This window comes from Thunnus maccoyii, chromosome 15, assembly GCF_910596095.1.
Source record: "Thunnus maccoyii chromosome 15, fThuMac1.1, whole genome shotgun sequence".
Classification (NCBI taxonomy): Eukaryota; Metazoa; Chordata; class Actinopteri; order Scombriformes; family Scombridae; genus Thunnus; species Thunnus maccoyii.
The window spans coordinates 25,886,740-25,909,221 of NC_056547.1; the positions used below are offsets into that span (position 1 = coordinate 25,886,740).

The 22,482-nt window shown below is 38.9% G+C and overlaps 1 protein-coding gene across 1 annotated transcript; it reads right to left on the reverse strand.

Annotated features, from left to right (window-relative positions):
• Positions 1-7,474: 7,474 nt before the first annotated feature.
• paqr7a (progestin and adipoQ receptor family member VII, a) lies at positions 7,475-13,506 on the reverse strand. Its single transcript, XM_042436532.1, has 2 exons — positions 13,397-13,506; positions 7,475-9,961 (listed from the first exon to the last, which is right to left on the reverse strand). Exon 2 carries the CDS (start codon positions 9,922-9,924, stop codon positions 8,860-8,862), a length of 1,065 nt encoding a protein of 354 aa, XP_042292466.1. The 5' UTR covers positions 9,925-9,961; positions 13,397-13,506; the 3' UTR covers positions 7,475-8,859.
• Between the last annotated feature and the right edge of the window lie 8,976 nt (positions 13,507-22,482).

The window sequence follows — 22,482 nt, forward strand, 5'->3', positions numbered from 1 at the left end:
ATCACAAGACAATGCCATACAGTAAAGACGGGGCTTGTGGGAGCACCTTGAAGTATGGGGACCTCAGGACACTGCTCACTTTGCCCAGTTCATAATCCAGCCTTCTGTTGAACCCAACAACTGGATGAGCTTGTTCAAAACATAACTGGCTGTAAAATAGGTGGCATATAGATACTAATAATAATAAACTTTATAGTTCCAGAGCTGAAACAATTAACTGATTGACAGAAAATCAATATGCAACTATTTAGATTATCGATTAATTGTTTAAAATCCCCCTACACTCAAATATGTGAGTAAAATTGTGAGTTAAATCTGAGTTTAAGGCATGTACCTACTGTGTGGATACTGACATAATTTGAATTTCAGCTGATCATCAACTAGCCTATATATTATGACATGTCAATAATCTTTGAATGTTGAAAATGATGACAGGAAATGTTTCATTGTATTGTGGTTAACTTGACTCTCCTCCCCTTCACTACACAGGACATCTATTTGCTGCACTGTTTAAAGAGACACATTAGAACTTAATTCATATTTTCCATTTGGCGCTTTTTAAAATTTTATTCCATTTACGCCCAGTAAAAGGGTAATATTCTACATTTTAAGTGCTAATCGTCATATAGTAGGCTACCCTCTCTCCCTCTCATGCTTGTATAGTCCTTCTATAGTGTTGTCCTTCTTTTCCTTTTCCCTTTCTCTTCTTTTTCCTCTCTATAGACCCTACCTCCCTTTTTCCCCTCCACAACTACCTAATTTTCTCTTTTATGGTTCATCAATCTTTCAGACAATTCCAGACAATTGCACACGCACGCACACACACACATATATAGTTACAGAGACCCAAACACTGCTTGTGGAAATAAGTGGAAACCAGTGTGTGTGAGTGTGTGATTGTCTGGAATTGTCTGAAAGATTGATGAAACATAAAATAGAAAATTCACATAAAAAATATGCTGTAAGATGAAAACAGCAGCTATGAAAGAAATATGCCAATGCAGAGTGCTGAGTTTAAAAAAAAAGACCTGTTTATTGGATTTGTTGATTGATTGATGATCCAACATTTCCAGATAACTGAAATGGTCAATTTATGGTTTATTCAAATTATTTTGGATCATTTACCCAAGCTCCTCTTCTGTTGCTTTGTTGACAGTGAACAGTAAACTATGCTCTCACAAAGGATTGTTGCACAGTGGCACAAACATTTCTAAGCCAGCCAGAGTCCATCTGTCCCTCTCCCCATACAAAGCCTTTCTACAGTGTGCACAACATTGAAAGTTGTACTCACAAATCTAGAAAGGCTGGAAAATCTCTTGTTGTTTTTAGATTTACAAACACTGTCTGTCTAGCTGGCTGGGTTATCATTGATGGTGGCACAAACCCGTAGAAGTCACATCCAATGTTAACAGCTTGTGTCTGTTGTTTACAATGAATTCAAGCTGTAACTCGGTTTAAGGTGTTGGACAGTAGATTTAATTTCATAAATATATAATGTTTAACAGAAGCCAGAATTAAACTAAAACATTCAGCTAGTGTGTTGATTTAATTTTGACATTTACTTGCCATTTCATTTTGACAGTTTGGTACCTTTCTGGCATTCTGAGCAGCTCTCTCTTATTTGGGTTGGTTTTTGATCCAAAAGCTGAGACTACAACCAACGTTTCTTTAAACACGGGATTCTACTCTGATCCTGCTGTCTGCAGACAAACACCTCTGGAGAATGGATCCACTGGGGCAGAGGAAGCCCTCATTCCAGGCCAGCAGCCACATCACACAATGAGCCTTGTAATGTGTGTGATCACAAGTGTCACAGTGGAGGAGTGCTCACACTACAAGCCAGAAATGCAAAATAATATTGCTGAGGATAGTTCTGAAACTCGATTCTGTATCTTAAAACGCATTTCTTTACAGCTTCCTGCTGATTCTGTCTAATTCCAAAGTGTGTGACAACAAGGCTACAGCCTACAGCCATCCACACATACAGATAATGTTTACCGTATTCAATCTAGTTTAGTGTTTTGTTAGCATGCTAATATTCACTAATTCTCACTTAACACAAAATACAGCTGATGGGAATGTTTATTCTGTCTAACCAGTAGAAGCAGCAGTGGTGGAAGAAGTATTCAGACCCTTTACCTCAGTAAAAGTACCAATACTGCAATGTAAAAAAACTCCATTACAAGTCAAAGTCCTTCATGGAAAAGCATTATCAGCTTAATGTAGTAAAGTATTGCAGTAAAAGTAGTGGTTTGGTCCCTCTGACTGATATATTATTATATATGACATCATTAGATTATTAATACTGAAGCATCAGTGTTGGAGCAGCATGTTACTGTTGTAGCTGCTGGAGGTGGAGCTAGTTTCAACTACTTTATATACAGTTAGCTAGTTTAGTCCAGTGGTTCCCAACCTAGGGTTCAGGCCCCTCCAAACAGTCACCAGATAAATCTGAGGGGTCGTGAGATGATTAACAGGACAGGAAAGAAGAAAAAACAAAGTTCTGATGCACAAATCTGTTTTCAGTTTTTGGATTTTTTCTCTGATCTTTGATTTTTGGTGAAATATTGGATCATTTGAACATTTATTGAAATGAGAGCATGTGAGAAGTTTAGAGGGAAAAATCATTATTTGGTGGAGCTGTTAACAACTCATAGACATCTGAAATGTGACCCCGACTACACACTGCTTTTTGTAAGACGTCAAAAGCCAAAAAGGTTGGAAACCACTGGTTTCATCTTTAACAATATGCTGTATTTTAAAAGCTTGTTATATTATCCATTGTGTCAAATCTTCATCTGAAAAGTAACTAAAGCTGTCAAATAAATGTAGTGGAGTAGAAAGTACAATATTTCCCTCTGAAATGTAGTGAAGTGGAAGTATAAAGTAGCATCAGATGGAAATACTCAAGTAAAGTGCAAGTACCTCAGAATTGTACTTAAGTACAGTGCAGTACTGTACTTAGTTACTTTCCACCACTAGAAATGATTATCTAGATTCCCCAAACTGTCAAAATTTTAGTGACAGTGCTCCTGAGGTTTAGCTGTACTAACAACTTCCACAACTGTTGACCAATCAGAAGCAATGGTAAGCGTTCTGAGCTGGTTCCAGGAATCATTATATTTCCAGGCGCACACAGCACAAATAATTAATGTGTTTAAATTAAAAACCTCACAAGTAAGTTGACTTACACGTTGGTCTTAGAAGACGTCATGAGTCAGAGTGCAAACTAGCTGTGTAATGCAGCTTGCTAATGCTCTGAGTATTTTGAGCCCCATTAAGTCTAATGAGCAGTGATGAAATTTAATTTGGAAGTTATCACATGGGAAGCAGGCTGGCCCGTTCTATTGTGAGTCAGACAGGAGGAATGTGGGAGAGAGTCCAACAGCGCCATAATTCAGCTGATTCAGGGTTTTTAGTGAGTAACTGAGCCGTGCAGCAGGGACTAGTACACACCGCCACACAGTAAGAGAGGAGCCAGACTACAGAGCCAGCCTGGACGGTCAATAAATCTGATATCTGCAAGCGAGGTGAACATTATGAGCTCTGAGGTTTGCACCAGAGGAAGTAGAAAACCAATTCTGCTCATGACATGAGAAAATAATCAAGGCATTCCTCCAGCTTAACAGTATGTGTTTACCTGAAATAAATGTTCCTTCATCACCACTTGGTGGCAGCAGAAAGATATATTTCACTTGGGCTAGATCCATCTGAGAGCAAGTGGGGTCTTATATTCAACAATGTCTTATTGAAAAATGGTTTGTGGAATATTGCCAACAGTGCAACTATAGGAAGAAACTGTGGAACTTAAATGAAGCCTTTATAGAAAATGGTTGTTGCAACAGCAAGTGCTTACAGAATATATAACAGAGTCTAATATAAATATATCTATATCTATATATATATATAGATCTGGGGGAAATTAAACATAAAGAATATATATCTGTAAAAAGGTGAAAATAAAGAAATTTATTGTATATTGTACAAAAGTTTGGTATCACAATGTTGATGTGAATGGATCTTTTTGTTTGTTTGTTCCCATAAGTTAGATGCAAAAGAGCACATACATAGCTGAGAGAAAAAAAAAAACATTCATTTGGTGTTAACTCTCTTTAACAGAAAGGGCTTTATTAGTATGTTTTATATTTTTATACACATTTGAATAGCATAAAATATGACTGATATCCAAAATATTTTTAAGTGATTCACATTGAAGCACTGGTTTTCAAACAGTGTGCGGTCCAGCATTACATACTTTATATGGCACAAAGTAGATCTAAATACAATGGGGGACTATAACTCACAAATGAAAGAAAAAAATGTACAGTGAAGTGAAAATGTTTAGCCCATGATCATTTATATAACCTATACGCCTCTATAATGATAACAGTACACATTATTCATCAGCTCTTATCATCCATCAGTGCAAGGTTATTTGATTATCTACAGTATATCATCCACGTCCTTTAGTGACTCATGTCAGCACAACATCCATTTCTTTTACTGGTTCTGTTTAAAGGGAATGGGAAAAGGAAAAGAATTGTCAAACTCAACACAGAGGAGCCTGAGATATCCTGACTTTTAGTCCCTAATATGGGTCAAGCTCCAAAAACTAGCCTGACTCTGCTCAAGAGTAAAAAAAAGTCTGCCTACCAGCACCTCTAAAGCTCACTTTTTAGCACATTATATGTTGTTTGTTTAATTTGTACAAAAACCAAAGTGCACAAGTGACAAGTTGCTGTTGGGGGTACTGGCTGGGCTATTTCTTGGCCAGGACAACAGACTTGCTGGAGTCTTGTCGTCACTGTGAGGTTACCAAGCAACCAGCAGAGACTTGGGAAGTCACTGTAACCAGGGTCTTAGCATCCCTCCCATGGTGAGACCATGGATCTGCCCAGCAGCACTTCAAGCCCTCTTCCTCAAAACAAACAAACTAAAAAAAAGACGAGGGTGGAACGTCAAAGGATGGAACTGGATTACCAACTGAGTGAGCACCTAGATCATCTAGTCCAGTCTTAACCAGGGCTTCACACAGTGTCACCTACAGTGGGCAGAGTCCCTCCCACCTCTATGCTCAGCCATCCTTGGCCTGTACACTGGCAGGCTCAGCTCCATGGCATGATAGTTCTGGAGATGGATCTGCCCTTAGGGATAAATGCACCTTCACAGTCTTGAAACACAGAGGTTGAAGCCTGTTTCCTCATCCAAGTCTCATGTATTTACCTCAAAGTGGGAGCCCACACTAGTGCTTCAAGGTGCTCTATTGAGAGGGACCCTGGGCTCCTGCTGCCCCACAAGACTGAGGGTCATCTCCACATACAACACTATCCCCTGACGCAGCCTTTGTTGGTGGAAGGATGTTGCAGTTAATACATGGGTCAGACAGGGCTTTCCTAAAGTGACCCGCACCCAGACAGTACAACTCATTGCCTTGGGCTCCAGCATCAATTTCAACAGAGATAGGGAGCCAGGTTAGGAAATGTGAGCTAGAACTGTGAATGGGCCACAGGACATGTATCAGAACATCCAGCGGACCTATTTCACAAACGCAAACAAGACAAACAACTAACCCCAAGTGGGCAGCCAGCCAGGCACGTAGCCAACAGGCCACACACATGACTTTGTTGATACAAGATCTCCACCTGCATGGAGTGCAAAGGGACATTCTGTTTACTGCCGCTGGCAGTCAGGGAGGGATGAAACAGAACATCAGTTTCCTACGGTGACTGAGGTTACAGCTGCCACTGTGACATCCTTTTCTTTTATTGGTTCTGTTCAATGGATCCTTGACACATATAGTGAGGTACATTTTTATGATGGCAGGTCACCTAACTGGTCAGATGTAGCATGAAAGGAACATTGTTATTTACTCAGCCAGCTAAGAAAATATCTTCCATTACAGTGGACATGCTTCCTTTGTATCTAGTCCTCACTCAGTGTCTTGGCCAACAGGCAGTTTTTACATGTTGACTCAGTGCAATAAGGCACAGATTTACTTAGTGCTAATAGCTAGTCTGAGATTACAAATTATACAACATTGCAGTATCAAGTGTATCTGTACAGTATGTAAATAACAGCTGAGGCCCTGCTGAGAGGAACACTGTTTAACTGGTTGCTACGGAGACCAATTAACCATTGAGAGACATCCATAGACAAACAGCCATTCAGATTTGGCATGCTGTCTGTTTTGCATCAGAGCATTGTCCTGGTACACAATTCTTCTCCCATCAAAAAGATTACAGAACCTGCATTAACAAAGATATCCTTCACAAACAGAACAAATTCAGTTTTTAAAATGTCATGATGTAAATGGTTTTTTTCTTTCTTTTTTTATGGTTGCAATGATACCGTACATTTTAATGCTAATAACCTTTACAATCAATATCATGTCATCTCTTTCTCCAGCACTTGGAGCAGCTGTTTTGCTGACAGTGGAAGGGAAATACAAAAAAAATCTACTGTATGTCTAAAAAGCATGCAATAACAACAACAGACAAAAACCTGTGGGTTACACATGATGTCAAGAAAAGTGCATTAAGAGAAAGAAATCTGCAGCAGTTTCATAACAATAACAGGCACAATAAGGTAGACATCCCAGTTTCTTTTCCCAGTTGGAGTTTCAGTTAATCAAACATTACTCAGAGGCAGAGTGTAACATTAGATCAGACACTGTAGGTGAGGTTTAACTTTTACTTGTGACTGTTATCACTGAAAATATAGTTTGCTCTATTATACTGTATTCTATCAGCCTGGAGGTAGGCTACATGAATATTATATTTTAAAGATAACAATGAAGATAACATTGCAGCACGCTGTTCCTTGCACAGTGTGCAAAGGTCAACATGCCTGGTACCTCACAGTCATTTTCAGTTAAGTGTGATATTTTGTAGCTGATCATAGTAGCAGTGACGAAGGTATTTGACACAGTGGACAACAAGACATCAGCAGATAGGATGCTGTTAAACAAAAAGAAAAAAAAAATATATACATATATATATATGTTTCTGCCTCCAATAAATGTTTCTTCAACTCAATCCCACTGTCTTTGCATCTTGGTCAGTAGTAGACATTATTATCTCCCAAAGACAAACATTATCATGGTACCTTTATATTTAATTACACCCATGTAACACCCACACTCACTTTTCCCTTATGACTCAAAAGGCACAAACAAGATTTCCAACAAGACACATTGCAGTGATCGCTGACAACCTAATATACATAACACACAACAGTCAACACATACTGTACTGCATGTCTAAAGTGATACATATTCATAGAATTATAAAATTAAGACTTTCATTATATATTAAATCCCTTATAGAAATACTCAGCATTCTTAAAGGTGCAATATACAACATTAGATAAAGTTGTTGTCACCAAACAACTATATCTAGTGTCAGCAAATAGTTGTTTTCTGACACTGGCTGTCAGCAAACAACTATTTGCAATGTAAAGATATAGTGGAGTAATATCATCCAGAGCAGAGAATGAAGTCACACTCCCTCTGTGTGTGTTGTTATCTGAGCTTCTCTGTTCTTTGTTTTGGAAGCCGGTATAGCTGTGCGTGCATATCAGTGCATGTGAGTCTCTCCCTGTCCTCCTTGCATCCGTCTTCAACATGGCAGCCAGGTCACAAAGTTTCCCATATTACAGCAAAACAGTAAATATGTTTCTGAAAAAAATTTGAGGCAGAAATAGGCAACGCAGTAAGAGAATCTTTATACATATTTGATCAGGACTGCCTAGTTTGACAGTTTGATCTGAGTTTCGTGAGCCGTGTGTTCAGATGCTGCTTTCTTTTTTTCCTCAACATTATTGAGTAAACTATGTATGCATTTGTTTTGGTCTGAGATGCTGGTGCTGTAGTGCGACATCTAGTGGGGCTAAATGTTGTATAATTGCACCTTTAAATAGTGTAAAAGCACTACATTTAGTTCAATCTAAAAGAGCTGTGAAATTGGACTTGCGCTACTACAACAACAACAAAATAAAGGGTTTTCAGGCTAGCAATGAAAAATATATCATGTCTTTCAAACCTATAAAAACATGAAAATGGCAACTTGAATCCAAAGGCTTTAGCTTCTGAAGAACCAACACATTCTGTCATCATCTGATGATGTTTAGGCATCAGAAAAGTCAAAGTCACATTTGAAAATACAACTGCAAAGAAGGCAATACCCAATCAGCACCCATTCAAAACATGCAATGAGCTCTCAACGCACAACGACAAAGGCCCTGCAAGGTACTGCACTGCAAAATGGTAGATTGTTTTCATGATACTGTATCATATTGTGTGAACCTCAATTATGAAGAACATTTTTGCTGAAGGAGAAATGTTGCCAGTCTTCTACAAGCTGTCATCAGTGTTATCACCTTTAAACCATTTCAATGATTATGATTTTTAAAAAATCAAAAATTTGCTTGGGTGAAATATGTCAACATAGTTTTAGCATAACTGCAAAACCTAAACCAAAAATCCCAACAACCTTATAATTAAACAACTCCAACCGCACATCATCTATTTTTATCAGTAACAGCAGTGACACCTATAAATGACAAAATACTGTCAGCAGTGATATATAAGTTCTGATAGTCTGATTTTGATTATATTAATGTGCTTTTCAGCTGATACATTCATTCTGATGCTATGAATTGTTCCAAAGATTCTAAATACATATGAGCATCAAAATACTAATATCAAATATCCTTATGTATGCCTCTTGTAATCTGCCACGTACTGTTATGAAATGTTCACATTTCAGTGGTCGTATACATAATACTAAATAATTAGTTCCCTTTCTATCACAGCAGTAAGTCTGGAGGGAAAGGCACGTGGTTCCTGCAGCATCGTGTCTATCATTTGGACTTGGGTTTGAGACCTAGCACGTGTTTAGCTTTCCTCAGCATGAAGGCAACAATTAGTGCACATACAACCAGAGTGACCCCATACAGTCCCACAAAGACAGCGGCCTCACCGCTCCTATGCAGACGTGAGTACAGCTTTCTACGGCCCACGTAGTCGAGGTGCGAGGCATTGATCTGACACAGGGTGCAGCAGGATAGAAAAATATGGAACATCTGATGACTCTGTCCCACAAAATCGCACCGTCCAGGGAAGCAGCGCTCTAGCAGGGGGAAGGAGAAGAAGAAGGCACAGCTGAGAAAGAAGGCTACCTGGCCAAAGTGGTAGATAATTGCTGGGTCATTGCTGGCTGTAGACCAGGATAAGAGTCTGTGAGCCACAGGGCTGCTGTCCCAGATATAGGCGAGGGCTGAGGGCACCACCTGGCCCACCTTGCGCACCCACGTCGGTAGGCTGTGGTTACGGTATTTGCCGTAGCAGCATCCCAGGCATGACAGACCGCTGAGGATTGTGGCAGTAGGCATGAAGATCCCATGCACGTGTCTGTGCAAGCTCTCATCCACAGCATAATAAAAGTGAACGACAGCACTGCCGTACTGATACTGCGCCACCCCAACATAGTCCAGATAGAAGAAGGTATAGTGATACAGCTCAGACTTGCCACCCAGTAGGTGAGCTGCTACACTGAATGCCGAGTAGGTCAAGGAGGACATGATGAGGATCAACAGTGGCCACGAATGAGCATCGCCAATAAAGTCCACCGTCTCAGAAAGTTGGCGCAATTTAACCAGAAAAACTAAAAATGCCAGCAGGTGCGTCCAGATGTTGATGGTCTCATTGTGGCGCTGGAACAAGGACAGGAGGTAGTAGCGCCAGTTTTGGTGGAGCGGTCGGTAGCCGGTGCAGACATAGCGCTCCCTGAAGTAGTAGGGAACGTCAGTGTCTCTCACGGTGCCGGGCATGGAGGGCGCCGCCTTAGTCAGCATCTGGGGAACCTGCCTGATCTGCTGCAGGCTGATGAACACTCGCCCGATTCTCTCCATTACAATCGTCGTCATAACTGTCAGTAGCTGACTGATGCACACTGGATGGTTCCTGCAGAGAGGATTTTAAGAGTTAAAATTGACAAAAATTATGACAAAAATTTTTGTTGTGTTGTATCATCAGTAATCAGCATTTGTGATTTTTTTTTTTAAAATTTCGTTTCATATTAAGAAGTGATGAAATGATATCCAAATGTGTTGGTGCTCATAAATGCTACAAAACCACTAACACACTTTAAATTTCACAGCAGCCATACACACTGGCTGTGACTACAGAGTGAGTGGGCCCACCCAGTGCTGAGGCTGGCAGTAAAGGTTGTGGGGATGGGTGCAGGTTGGGCTCTGAAAAAAAACTTTGCTCATTAACAGCAGTTGGCATGTATTGGGTAAAAGATAAGGCTAGTCTATCTCAAAACAATTCTCACATACCCATATATACATTGAAACAGGTTTTGGTTGCTGGCATTGTTCCTACTTTCCATAGTGGCTGTGAAGAAATCCCTTCTGAACACGTTCCAATGTAAGTGATGGGTGATAAGGTCCACAGTCCTTGTTCTGTGTGAACATGCCTTCTTAAGTTCAGCCACAGCTAGTATGAGGCTTCAGCAGTCTGAGATAGTCAAATTAAGTGGCTATTTACCAAAGTTACCATCTTTTTGATACAATGTTCCCTATTTGCATTTCCCTAGACAGTGTTTCCTTGATGAGCTGTGGTGGAAGGACAGTAACACAAAGAGGGAATTACATACCAAAAACACTGTAACTTACACCCACTGCTAACTCAGACTGGTGAAGCCTTTGTGAATCAGCCAATTTTTAAATCAAGCAGCAACCAGTCTCGATGACAATCAACTGCTGCCAATACATTTTTCCCTGGTAGAGGCAGGCCTAACTTAAATCCGTTAGCCAATCCAACACTTTGTTCAAGAGTGACATATCTTGGCTGCTACTGGAAACATAAAAACTGATGTGGATATTAATTACAGGATGAATCCTAATGTTTTTGGTGACCCTCTGACCTTTACTATAGCACCACCAGACCATAATTCCATTTGAACACAAGAAATATCAAAATCTAATAGGCAGATTGTCAAGAAATTCACTGAACACATTCATATTTCCAGAATGGACAGAGGTTTAACCAACTGAGACTTGATAGAGTAACCAGTGTAACGATGCTTATCAACCTAGCTGGACCAAATGTCTGGGTAGGACATCACCTCATGTCCAGTTTAGAAAGTGTTTTTCTCATTCAAAGGTCTAACAAAAGTAACTGTGTACATAACCTTATTTTATCAGTTTAAAATATTTCACTACAACAGAGCCTAAACAAAGCAAATGTGGCTATTAACAAAATGAGCAAAATGGGAACATCCTTAGAAGAGGTGAATAGAGTAGCCAAACACTGTACAGCAGGCCTTACTTCCTATGTAAGTAACAATTACTAAGGTAGAATAATTCAGGGCTTAATACTGTTTGGCATGCATCTTAGCACTGTGGCTTGGGTCACAGTGCTAAGATAAATAGGGAGTAGTTAAAGATTTAGTTTATTTGTGTACAGTTTAATAATCACAGTGTAGACAGACTGTCTGTTAGCTCAGTGTCGGTGCAGTAATCTGATTTACTGCCCCCAAGCAAGAGATCACCACCTGAGCTGGAGTCTGAGTTATGCTCTGTTAGCATGCACAGCTACTGCTGTTTGAAAGTGATACTCCCATCGAAGACAATGTTTAAAAAGCATAGCTGAAGTTGAGTCATGGCACCTGATTTAAAAAGCCAAAGCAGAGCAGGGATCAGCAGATCTTCACGCTCTCTAAACACACAAAACATGCACTAAATACATAAATGCAAACAATAGTTACAGCACTCCCCATAAAATAACAAATGGTTGCTTTTACATTTCTGTTTGAGTATGAATTTAACTAACAAGATTCATTGGTGATCTTTGGTACAGCTGTGGAAGGCAGAAGACAGGAAGCTAGTCTGGGTGTAATTAACAGGATAGTGTTATTTAGCTTTGATGTCTGCTTTGGTTTTATCAGAAATTCTAGAGGCGGACCTCAGAACTGCATTACAGAAGGATTCAATGAAGGAAGAAAAGCTACTAAAATTTAAGGATACATTCACAATTTTTAGAGTGTGGCTTAAAACAACAGTTAGATGTCCATATGAATAGTGAAAGAGGTTTTCCTCGCTGTAAATATTCCTCCTGTTCATACCAGCTATTAAAAGATCCCCCTCAACTTGCTGAACATTTGCAAATGCAAAAATGTATTTAAAAGTGTATCTGAAGCTTATATGAGGCTTCAGCAGTCTGAGTTAATCATATCAAGTGCATATCTGCTACATTTTGTCTTTTTTGCATAACATTCCCTCTTTGTGTTTCCTCGAACAGTGTTTCCCTGTTGAGGAAGTATAGAAATAAAAAGAGGGACTTAAATTAGACTTACATTACTTACACTTTCACTGTGAGTGCATTATGAAGGGATCTTCTAGTGGCCAGTATGAACAGGAGGAATGATCATAGCAAGAAAAGAAAAACCTGTTTCAATACTCACTGCGCACCTGATTTGTTTTAAGACAAACTTACAAAATTGTGAACTCGTCTTTTAAAATATTTGGTGCTGTATTTACTGCTGTACTGTCCACTTTGAATCTTGTACTAATACATGAAACATGAAAAATAGAAATGCATGTATAATTTAATACAAATGTTACTGCTGTAAATACCAGTTACTTTATTAATGTTCAGTTTACTATTGTTTGTGATTTGACTCACTTATATGGCAGTATTTGAGACTGTACTTTGTTGTAGTGAATAGGTGGATCTGATAGTGTAGTTCATACATTTATAAAAAATTACCATGAATCTGATTTGGCACAATGTGAATAACAATTAACATTACAATATTTTTATTACAATTGTTTCATGTATTGTTTCACAAACGGTCGCATTTAATTTATTCACAGTTTACTACGCAATTGTTGTGAAGTGTGATTGTGCGTCTTCAGGTGACTTTTGGCGACATTTACTCCCATTCCGTCTCTAAAAAGGTGTTTTGAATGTATTTCCTACTGTTTTTTCACATTATTTAGTTTCATGTTTTACCAGCAGTAGTATAAGTTGCAGTGTTGTGGCAAGCAAACAGGAATGAGGGATTTTTTTTAAAGTTGAACGTGACATGAAGACAAATTTTCCCCCTCCTTAATTAGTGCCCCTTTAAGCCCTTTAGGAAAAAAAAATCTGTATTATTTATTAGTGCCCGCCCCTGGGAACGTGCTGCTGTGTGTCGAATATCAAACACCATCAAACTGGCTTCTTCTGGATTCAGATTCCCTCTTCATCTGTAAGCTGCTGTGAAGGTCTGAGACTTTAGAAAAGTTCTGCTACAGCCTGAAACAAAGGCCTTACTCATCCCGGTGCGCATCACTTTCTCATGTCAGCTACTGTTGCTAAAAGCGGATACATTAACGATGTCAGTCTCACCTTGTCGTGATTGCTCGTTTCCTTCACTTTCCGCTGCTGAGATGACCTCTTCCACTCCCTCCGCCCGCCGACACAAATATTCAACAGATGAATCGTTGCTCTGCTGTGAGAAGGCAGAGTCAAGCTACTCGACGTCAGGAGCACATAACCGGAAGAAGAGTGATTCAGCCAAAAATAAAGCATAATTCTCTGACTTGGTTTAGTTAGAAATAAAGCTACAGGCGAGACAAAACTGGCCTGATGGACATGTGAACCATCCCATAAATAATACACTGACATATTTATCAATTCAAATATAATAGAAATCAGAACTAGTGCAAAGAACGGGCTTATTATTATTATTATTATTATTATTATTATTATTATTATTATTATAACTACATTTTGATACAGTGCAGGTTGACAGCAGATACATGCAGATGTGGATAAAATGCAGATGTAGATTGAATTTGTTCAAATGTACTTAACAAAATTTGTGTTTTGATTTCCTAACTCTAGCTTATATAAACTTAGTATTGGCAGGTATACAGATTGGCTTGGCCAGTACACAGAAGGTCTGTAGGCATGTAGACGTGTTGTGTCACCCTATCAAATATATTCATGTAATGCAGGGGCGGCCCCTGCCATCGATCACGTAGGTGGTTGCTCAGGGTGCCAAATAAGGGAGGGGGCACCAAATGAATGGGACATGTTTTTTTTTCTTGTTGTTTTTTTCTAAATGACAGGTGTGCATGTACACAGTTTTTGGAAACACACTCTTATTCTCCCTCTTTTCCCTTATAGACTTGCATGGGTTTTCATTTTCATTTGATTTTCAAAGCCAGAAAGTCAGTTTTCACTCAACAGCCACTAATCTTCATGTGCTACCTCAAGCCATGCCACCAAAAACCTCACTGAATGGTGCCTTAACCCCCGCTTGACTTTTTGTCTGGAGGACTTGGAGGTCTTTGTCTGGATTGGAGGAACCATTGTTGTTGGGCTCCAATGTAAATGTAATGTAAATATAGCTGGCTCTCTGGAACAGTAAACCCAGGTGTTTTATTTTGAAAACTCATACCGGAAATGCACTGCACTTCTTATTCTGCAAGACACCGTACATCAGGAGGAAGAAGGTGGTTTTCAATAAACTAAAAAAAAAAAAAAAAAAAAGGACTTACGGGAAGAAAAGTTCATTCGGACGTGAGGAGGCTTCACCCTTTACAGTCCTCCTACAGCAGACAGCTGGGCAGATGTTTCATGATGTGCTCATCTGTAAATGCATATTCTCCTCTTATCTGAGAGAATATAACAAAAAACGTGCTCCAACGTTCGGGAGTCTTTCACGACTTTCTTTACTTCATTCAAACTGTTATCTGGATGCGAAGTTTCTCACTTAAATGTACACATGTCTAATAAGAGCAAAAGGCGGAGCAGGTATTCAGACTGTGTGGGTGTGAACTCCTGGAACATTCTTTCTCAGTGACAAGCTGCCCAGGAGTTTTTTTTTTTTTTTACTTAAACAGATATCATACAGGCAGCAGCAGCTATAGTCACACTCCACTCCACACAGTTAAGATACTTATCAAATTTTACTTAGGTAAACAGGTGTGATAGGAGATAAACCAGGCAGGCATGTGAGGATTAGTTAAAGGTGTTATACTGTAGGCAAAGTTTGAAGGCAACAGAATCCCTTTTCTCACTTTAAAACCCCTGAGTGATTTCCTGCTAAAACAATAGCCAGCACAGAATCCCCCATCAAACCAGAACTTGTTGGTTTTACACTTTGGTTTTTGAACAAAATATACATGAAGCCTGCTGTTAGTGAATTTAAGAGGTGCTGGTAGGCAGATTTTTACTGACAGAGACAGGCTAGCTTTCCCATGTTTCCAGTCTTTGTGCTAAGTTAAGCAAACCATCATATTTACCGTACAGACATGAGAGTGATATTGATCTTCTCCATCCATATTTCCCAATATGTTGAACTATTGACTTGACCAATTCAGCATTTCACCAAAGTTGAACTGGCAGTCGACAGATTTAAAAAATAGTATCAAAATTGATTCATCAGAGCCAGAGGTATCTCTTCTATTCCATGCATTCTTTTTCTTGGCCACACCTGGCACCTACATTGCCCACAGTGCAATTGACAGAGCTTTGGGTGTGTTAGTAGCAGATAACAGTAGCCTTCAGCAGAGATGAGGAGCATGCTACTGAAATCTGGTAATTCCACTTCCAGTCCAACTCCAAATACCTCAAGTTAGGCCACTTTAGGCAATTTATCAGACTTTGCTAAGATTCCTCTGGAGCCACAAAAGGCTCTATACAACTCTAAACAGACTTTGATGTGTAAAATTGGTGCACTTTCCCTTTAAAGGGCTTGGTGATATTTCAGGAGATTGTTTTGAATCAAATCCAGCGTGTGTAAATAATAATGGCTCTGGCACATTGCCAAAAGATTTCTGCATCCCAGTTGGTTATCAAATCCATCAAAGGTCTCCATTGTTGTTTGGATCTAAAGCAACAGAACTTGTTGCATAATCAGTTAGTCTGAAGCAGTAGTCAGAGTTGGCTCTGGAGTTTGAGCTCTGCTCAATGTAAATTGTCCAGTGCACTTACATATTTCTTAACACTTCATTTTACCCTTAGAACATAAGAACACTAATAGCTGTCTCCAACAGAAGAGGTTTAGACATTTACAGTGTCTGTGAGTCACTGATTTTACATTTGATTACTGAGGACTAAAAAACACAACACACAACACAACTTTTGGACATATATGTATGCATGTGCATGTGTTTTGGGGTTTAAAAAAAAAAGCCTTTTCTTATAAGTATGTCATCATCCACAGGAGTTAGATAATGTAACAAAGTACAAAGTATTGTGAGGCTCATTTTTGGCTTTGGCTTGTGTTGACTTGTCACTTCCTCAAAGGGCCGTTTGACAGTTAAGACGTGGTTATTGCGCCAAGGTTGGAGTTGAATTTAGGTTAACATAAGGCATAGTGTTGAGGCACGTGGTTAATGGTTAGTGGTTAAGGAGTGCCTTGTGTTGAAGAAAGTCTTCGCAAGTATAAAAGTTGTTAGAGTAAGAAAGGGGGAATGCACTCATTTGTTTGCATATTTGTGAGTATGTGTGTACTGGAGGATGACAAGAGGAGGAGGGGAAGAACAACAGCACAGATGTAAAAGATCCTCACACTCTGAATGCACATGTCACTGAAATAACATCAGAAACTGCAGATTGAGATCTAGGTTTAGCATTTCCCAGCTTCTCACAGTGTTTGCAATAATCAACACTCCTGTCCTGTCCTGGAGGAAATTAGTTCACAGTGTACTGGACACCAGAAACTGTGGTCCACTTACAGGTTCAGACTAAATCTGGCCTGACCAGTTTTCCTCTACAGACAGGATTTCATCTGAAAAACTGGCGCCGTTTAAATATGTAAAGTGCTGATGGGAGCAAGTGCATAATGTTAAATTAGTGATTCATTTGCACACTGGGCAAATTAAAGCTGCAGTTGCAGTTGCATCTAATCTAACAGATGAGACTCATTTGAAACACCTCAGTGGTAATTTGAATTGGTGAAACATTCCTGTTGTTAAAATTAAATTCAAATTATAGGTCTGCATGACAAATACCTAAGTCTAGAACAAGTGTAATCTATGAAAATTGGTTCAGTTGTGAGGTGTCATCAGCAAAATTGAGCATTTACTGTAGGTCTGATTTATTTATTTATTTATGAACAAAATATTCAATCTCCATCTAATTTTATAGAGTTTATACTTTTTTTATAACTTTATTTTTCAAGATGTGAGGCAAGATAGTAACATACAAAACACAACCAATGTAACACCCCACACTCACCTCCAAATCCCCTCAGCAATTCATCCATGTATACATTCAAATTCATATTATTCACAGTCTTTCTCTCTCTAATCTATCACCTCATCCTCCCCACCACCGAAAGCAGCTCATACAATGATACAAGCTGAATTACATATATGTATCATTAGGGAAAGTTTCATTCTAAAAGCTACAAAACAAATAACCAATCAGTATTAATTCCATAAACATAATACAACTGAGAAGAGAGAGACAAATCATAGAAATAAATAAATGCTTGATAATAATGCTGATAAAGTAATTAATTAAAAAAGAGTGAAAAGAATAAAAGGATGTGCCCCCCCTGTTTGGTTGTTGACTCCTCCCAATATCTCTATGCAAATCTCCCATTTGGTCCACAGTATGCGTCTCATTTCAAGATTTCTTCTGGTTTTATATGTTAACTGCTCCATTTCTTTTACTTGTTCCATTAGGTTCCTCCATTTCTCTATACTAGGGCTCTGAAGCCAGTTTTTGTTATAAGTGCATCCTTAATATTCTAGTAAGTTACTTGTCTTCAGTTCCGACTATCCTCTTTGACATTTTTCCTTGCAAAATATATTCATGGGTAATTTTGAGGTCCATTTTCAAAACATAAATGATTTTTGTACAAATATCTTCCCAGTACATTTTCAAAGGACAGGACCAGAAGATGTGGCTATAATCAGCATGGTGTTCTCCACAGACCCTCCATCATTTTGGTGATACTGATTGTTGGAGTTTTGCTTGTTTGCTTGGTGTTACAAAATATCTAATCTGAAACTTCCATGCATATTCTTGCCAGAACTGAGAAGCTGTTGTCTTATGTGAAGATAGACTATAGAGTATAGACTTTATACTTGATCATCAGTATAGTATTAGCTCTGAATTGGAAGGATCTCTTAAAATGTTGCACTCACATCACCAGTAATTCTATTTCACAGTTTGAAATAGATCTTTTGAGTGTGAGGCTCACATTCTTTCTGTTTATCTTACAAATTTTTATTTCCTGCTGTTAACCACATGCACTCGCTCAATAATTTCACTTCCTGTGACAGGCCCATTTTATTTTTGTCTCTATACTTTCTTTATTATCCGTCCAATTGTATTGATTGATTTTATTTTAGATGTTGTTTTAGGTAAGAGGTCAACATATTATATTTCCTTTTTTAAAAAAATACTCTGATGATACTGGTGATACTTTTTTATCACAGCATCTTGAGTTGTATTTCTCAGTACATCATTGAGTCAGCCTTTGCTGCTATACTGTGTATACTTCGTACATGTTGAGTGTTACTTACGCTACTTTGTTGATTTGTTAAAAATTAAAGCATAAAGTTGAAGACATGGATTAGAAAAGGATTCACTCTCTGGGCAAGACTAGGTAAAGCAAGCAACTGCTTCAAGGCCCTTAAAGACCTCCAGGCATCTTAAGACGCCTAGGTTTGCTGTGTTTGTTTTATCAGCATAGGTGGCATACCTTTCTCTGATGTGTTATTATCTCATTTTGTGGCCCTGTATTGTTGAGGGGCCCTGTGTCAAAACAGGTTTTAACATGTGTGCTATTTTAGTTCATTTTGTGTTCAAAAGGGACACAATAAGTTCAACTTTGAGGTGTCATAGTAGCAGAGGTACAAGAATAGATACATGGTAAAGATTGGTAACGAAAAAAAACTATAATACCAAATCCATTATGAGCATTTATTGTATACAAAATGAAGGATTAATAACACAGAATAAAAAATACTAAATACTGTAAACACCAATATAGTGACTATAAAGCCACAAATTAGTGAGGAGATGATGCATTGATCAAATTGCCACAAACTAACTGACACACAGAAAAACTAGCACTAGGTAATATTATGCTAGCATAATAGTACTATTTTTGTCTTTCAGGGCATACAGTAATGAAGCTGCACTGTATAGTCTGCTATGTGCTATGTGAACTTGGAGGCGACAGGCTAAACTCATTGCACAGGGTGCAGGAGGTTAGGAGTCAATTTGCCCCAGGGTTTCTTAACAGTGTTATCCTCCCATGTCAGCATGTTTTGTTTTCTCTTCCACCCAATATCTACTGTACTTTAAGTTGTACATAGATCACTTTAACTTGTTCAACCAGTTTTCAACCAGTTTCCCAGTAAGGTGACTCTTTTTTGTTTGTATTTCTCTTGAAGACTCTCTTGTTTTTAGCAAGATTCCCATACCGTGTCCTGTTATTGTCCATTATATCCACAGAGGGGCAGTGTTTCTTCTTGTAAACCTGTTGATTGTAGCAGATAGTAACTCATTCATAAAGGAGCAAATGACATTGGATCTATGAAGACCCCAAACTGGAAAAAACTGTTGGGAAATTTTGTAGGTGTGTGTTTTGTGAACACAGTTTACATTTCATTAACCGTGATGATGTTTGTCCTGTTTTATAGGTTATGACCATTTGTTGCAAACATGTTGCAGACTCCAACATCAGCTTTTAGGAAGCATATGTATATACAAAACATAAGTGAGTAAACCAACACTGCACCACAGCCAGATTAACCCTTAGGGTACCTTGGCGCAAAAATGAGTTTGCATGACAAACTGTGGGTTAAGGGGAACCTATTATGCTCACTTCCAGCTCTATATTTTTATTCTGTGACTCCACTAGAGTAGCTTTGCATTGTTCACAGTTCAAAAACCTCATTATTTATTTTATACTGGCCCTTTATGCAGCCCCTCAGTTCAGCCTCTGTCTCTTAACAGGCAGTCTTAGCTCCTGTCTCTTTAAGGCCCCCCTCCAGATGAGCCCGCTCTGTTCTGATTTGGCCAGCTTTCCAGAAGCCTGTTGAGGAGCAGCCGTATCAGAGTTGTGTTAAGTTACTGCCGATGCAAACCCAAAATGTCCTTCTTTACTGCTTCATATTAAAAGCTTTTGAATTACTAAATAATGAGAGACTTTCATTGTGAAGAATTTACAGGAAAAATTTCCCTCACCAAGTTAGCAGAGCTTCGTTAGCGGCGCTAAAATCTAATCGACACAACAACAAATGGAGATATTTGGAGTTCTTTGTTCAGCGGATGAGTTGATGAGAAAATAATGCAGGGAGGAACAGTGCAAGCAGTGATGATGATGTCTGATGAAGAACTGCAGACAACCAGCACACCTCCAACAGGTAAACTACTTATTTTACTTTGCTGTGCTGTGTGATGGAAAAACACTCACAGCATGCCAGCTCGACTCATGTCATGGCTCGGCATGACTACCCCCAAAACAATGGAAAAACACCATAACATTAGCAGAGTGGAGCAGTGAACTGGCACGATGTGCATGGAACAGATGACCACATAAAGAAATCTGTCACAAGCTGACATTAGCCCAGACTTTAAGTAGAAAAAAACAGTGGAAACCGAGTATTCAGAGCAGTCTGAGGCCAGTGCTTCTTGCTCACAGGGATAACTTCTACATATGTTTCCCTCATTATTTGGCCATGTTTAATATGAACATCTGACGTTGTAACATAATGTATATGAGAGAAAATAAGGAAAAGCATAATAGGTCCCCTTTAAATTGTAACCTCCTTCTTGTCCCCAGGAGGTCTAAAAGCCGCAGCATGGTGTACTATTGAACAGAAAATCAATATCACAATATCAACAAATTACACTGAATCAATGGATTGATTCATGATGGTGTTGTATCTGTGTGTGTGTTTTAGTGACACATTTCACAAGGTTTTAATTAGCATTTAATGAAGAGTTTTTAACCCCATGGAAGCTTTTTAAGTGTCATGTCAGAAAGTGCTGGCTTTATAGTTAACAGCATGCAGAATTGTTTTTCTTTGTCTCTAACCAGGGCCTTTTTTAACCAGTAAAAACACAACTTTTTGCCTTCTTTACTCCTTTATACAACCTTTCTGATAAATTCACATGCGGCTCTAAAACTGTAGAATCAGACCCTCATTTCATGTTGCAGCTGGATAATCACAGTCCAGGGATCTGGACTGGAAACTAGCGGACACTTGACATTTTACTTTTCAAACCTTTGACTGAAAAGGATACCATGTCACCGAGTTACAGTCCCAGAAGCAGCACATCTTCTGGCCTAATTGGGTTGGATGGCTCAGCCAGATATCGAGGTGGCATTTTGCCGGAGAATTCCCTCCGCTCCCTGATGATGAGCCCAGTGTGCCTTCGTTTATCAACGTCTGCTTGCTTTTGCTGAGTAGTTTGTTTTTGCCCTTCGCACAATATATCACCTGTCACATCTAATGGGACCCAGTATGGAGTACACAGGGCCCCAGCAGATCCCTTGGGTTCATCTTTGTTTCCATTTCCACCATTGCCATAGATAACTGCTTCGATAGCTGCAACCCTCTGGCTCCACTGTACTGGAGAGCTCTCTTTGTGCTGGTATGAAAACAAATAGTGGCTTTTTTGCACTAAACTGGATAGAAGTCCCATTAAAGCACTTGTGGTAGGATTGAATTTGGATAACAACAATAGACCTGCAACACAGTAAAACTACAGATGATGCACAATGCCCAAACAAATATCTGTTCCTGCCACAAAAATGATAAAGTCAGGTTTTAGGATTATCTCTACGATACTAATCATATCATTCTCTTATGTATAGGACTGTTTTTGCTTTTCTTTCTGGTTAAGATATCAGTCTAACAATTTAACCTGATCAGTTGACAGCATTCCATACACTGTGTAGTATGGAATGCTGTAAGTTAGGCTTAAACAGTGTGTGGAATATCTATCTATATGTCAATAATCTTGTTCCATAAGTGTAAAATGAGCTAACTTGCTTTGCCATAACCGATATTTGTGTGTTGTTATGGCTATCCAAGCAACATATGTACATCAAGTGTAGGGTTAACTATTGCTAATTTGAAATTGTTGCCTATACCAATCTTTTTGGCTCAGAACTCCTTAAAATGAATCAATATCTTCCCGTGACACCAGTTTGGAAACCACTGGTATATATGATGCTTTTGTAAATAATTCACATCACCCTTGACACCTATGAAGTCAGAAAGACTATGGCTGTAACTGATGATTATTTTATTACAGATTAATCTGCCAATTATATGCTTGATTAGTTGACTATTTGCTTGGTCCAAACACCAAAAAAGTAAAAACAGTAAAGTAATAGTAATTCAAGTTTTCCCAAAGGCAAGGGTGACATCTTCAAATGTCTTGCTTAGCCTGATCAGTATTTCATAAGAAAAACAGCAAATCCTCAGATAGAAGAAGCTGGAACCAGA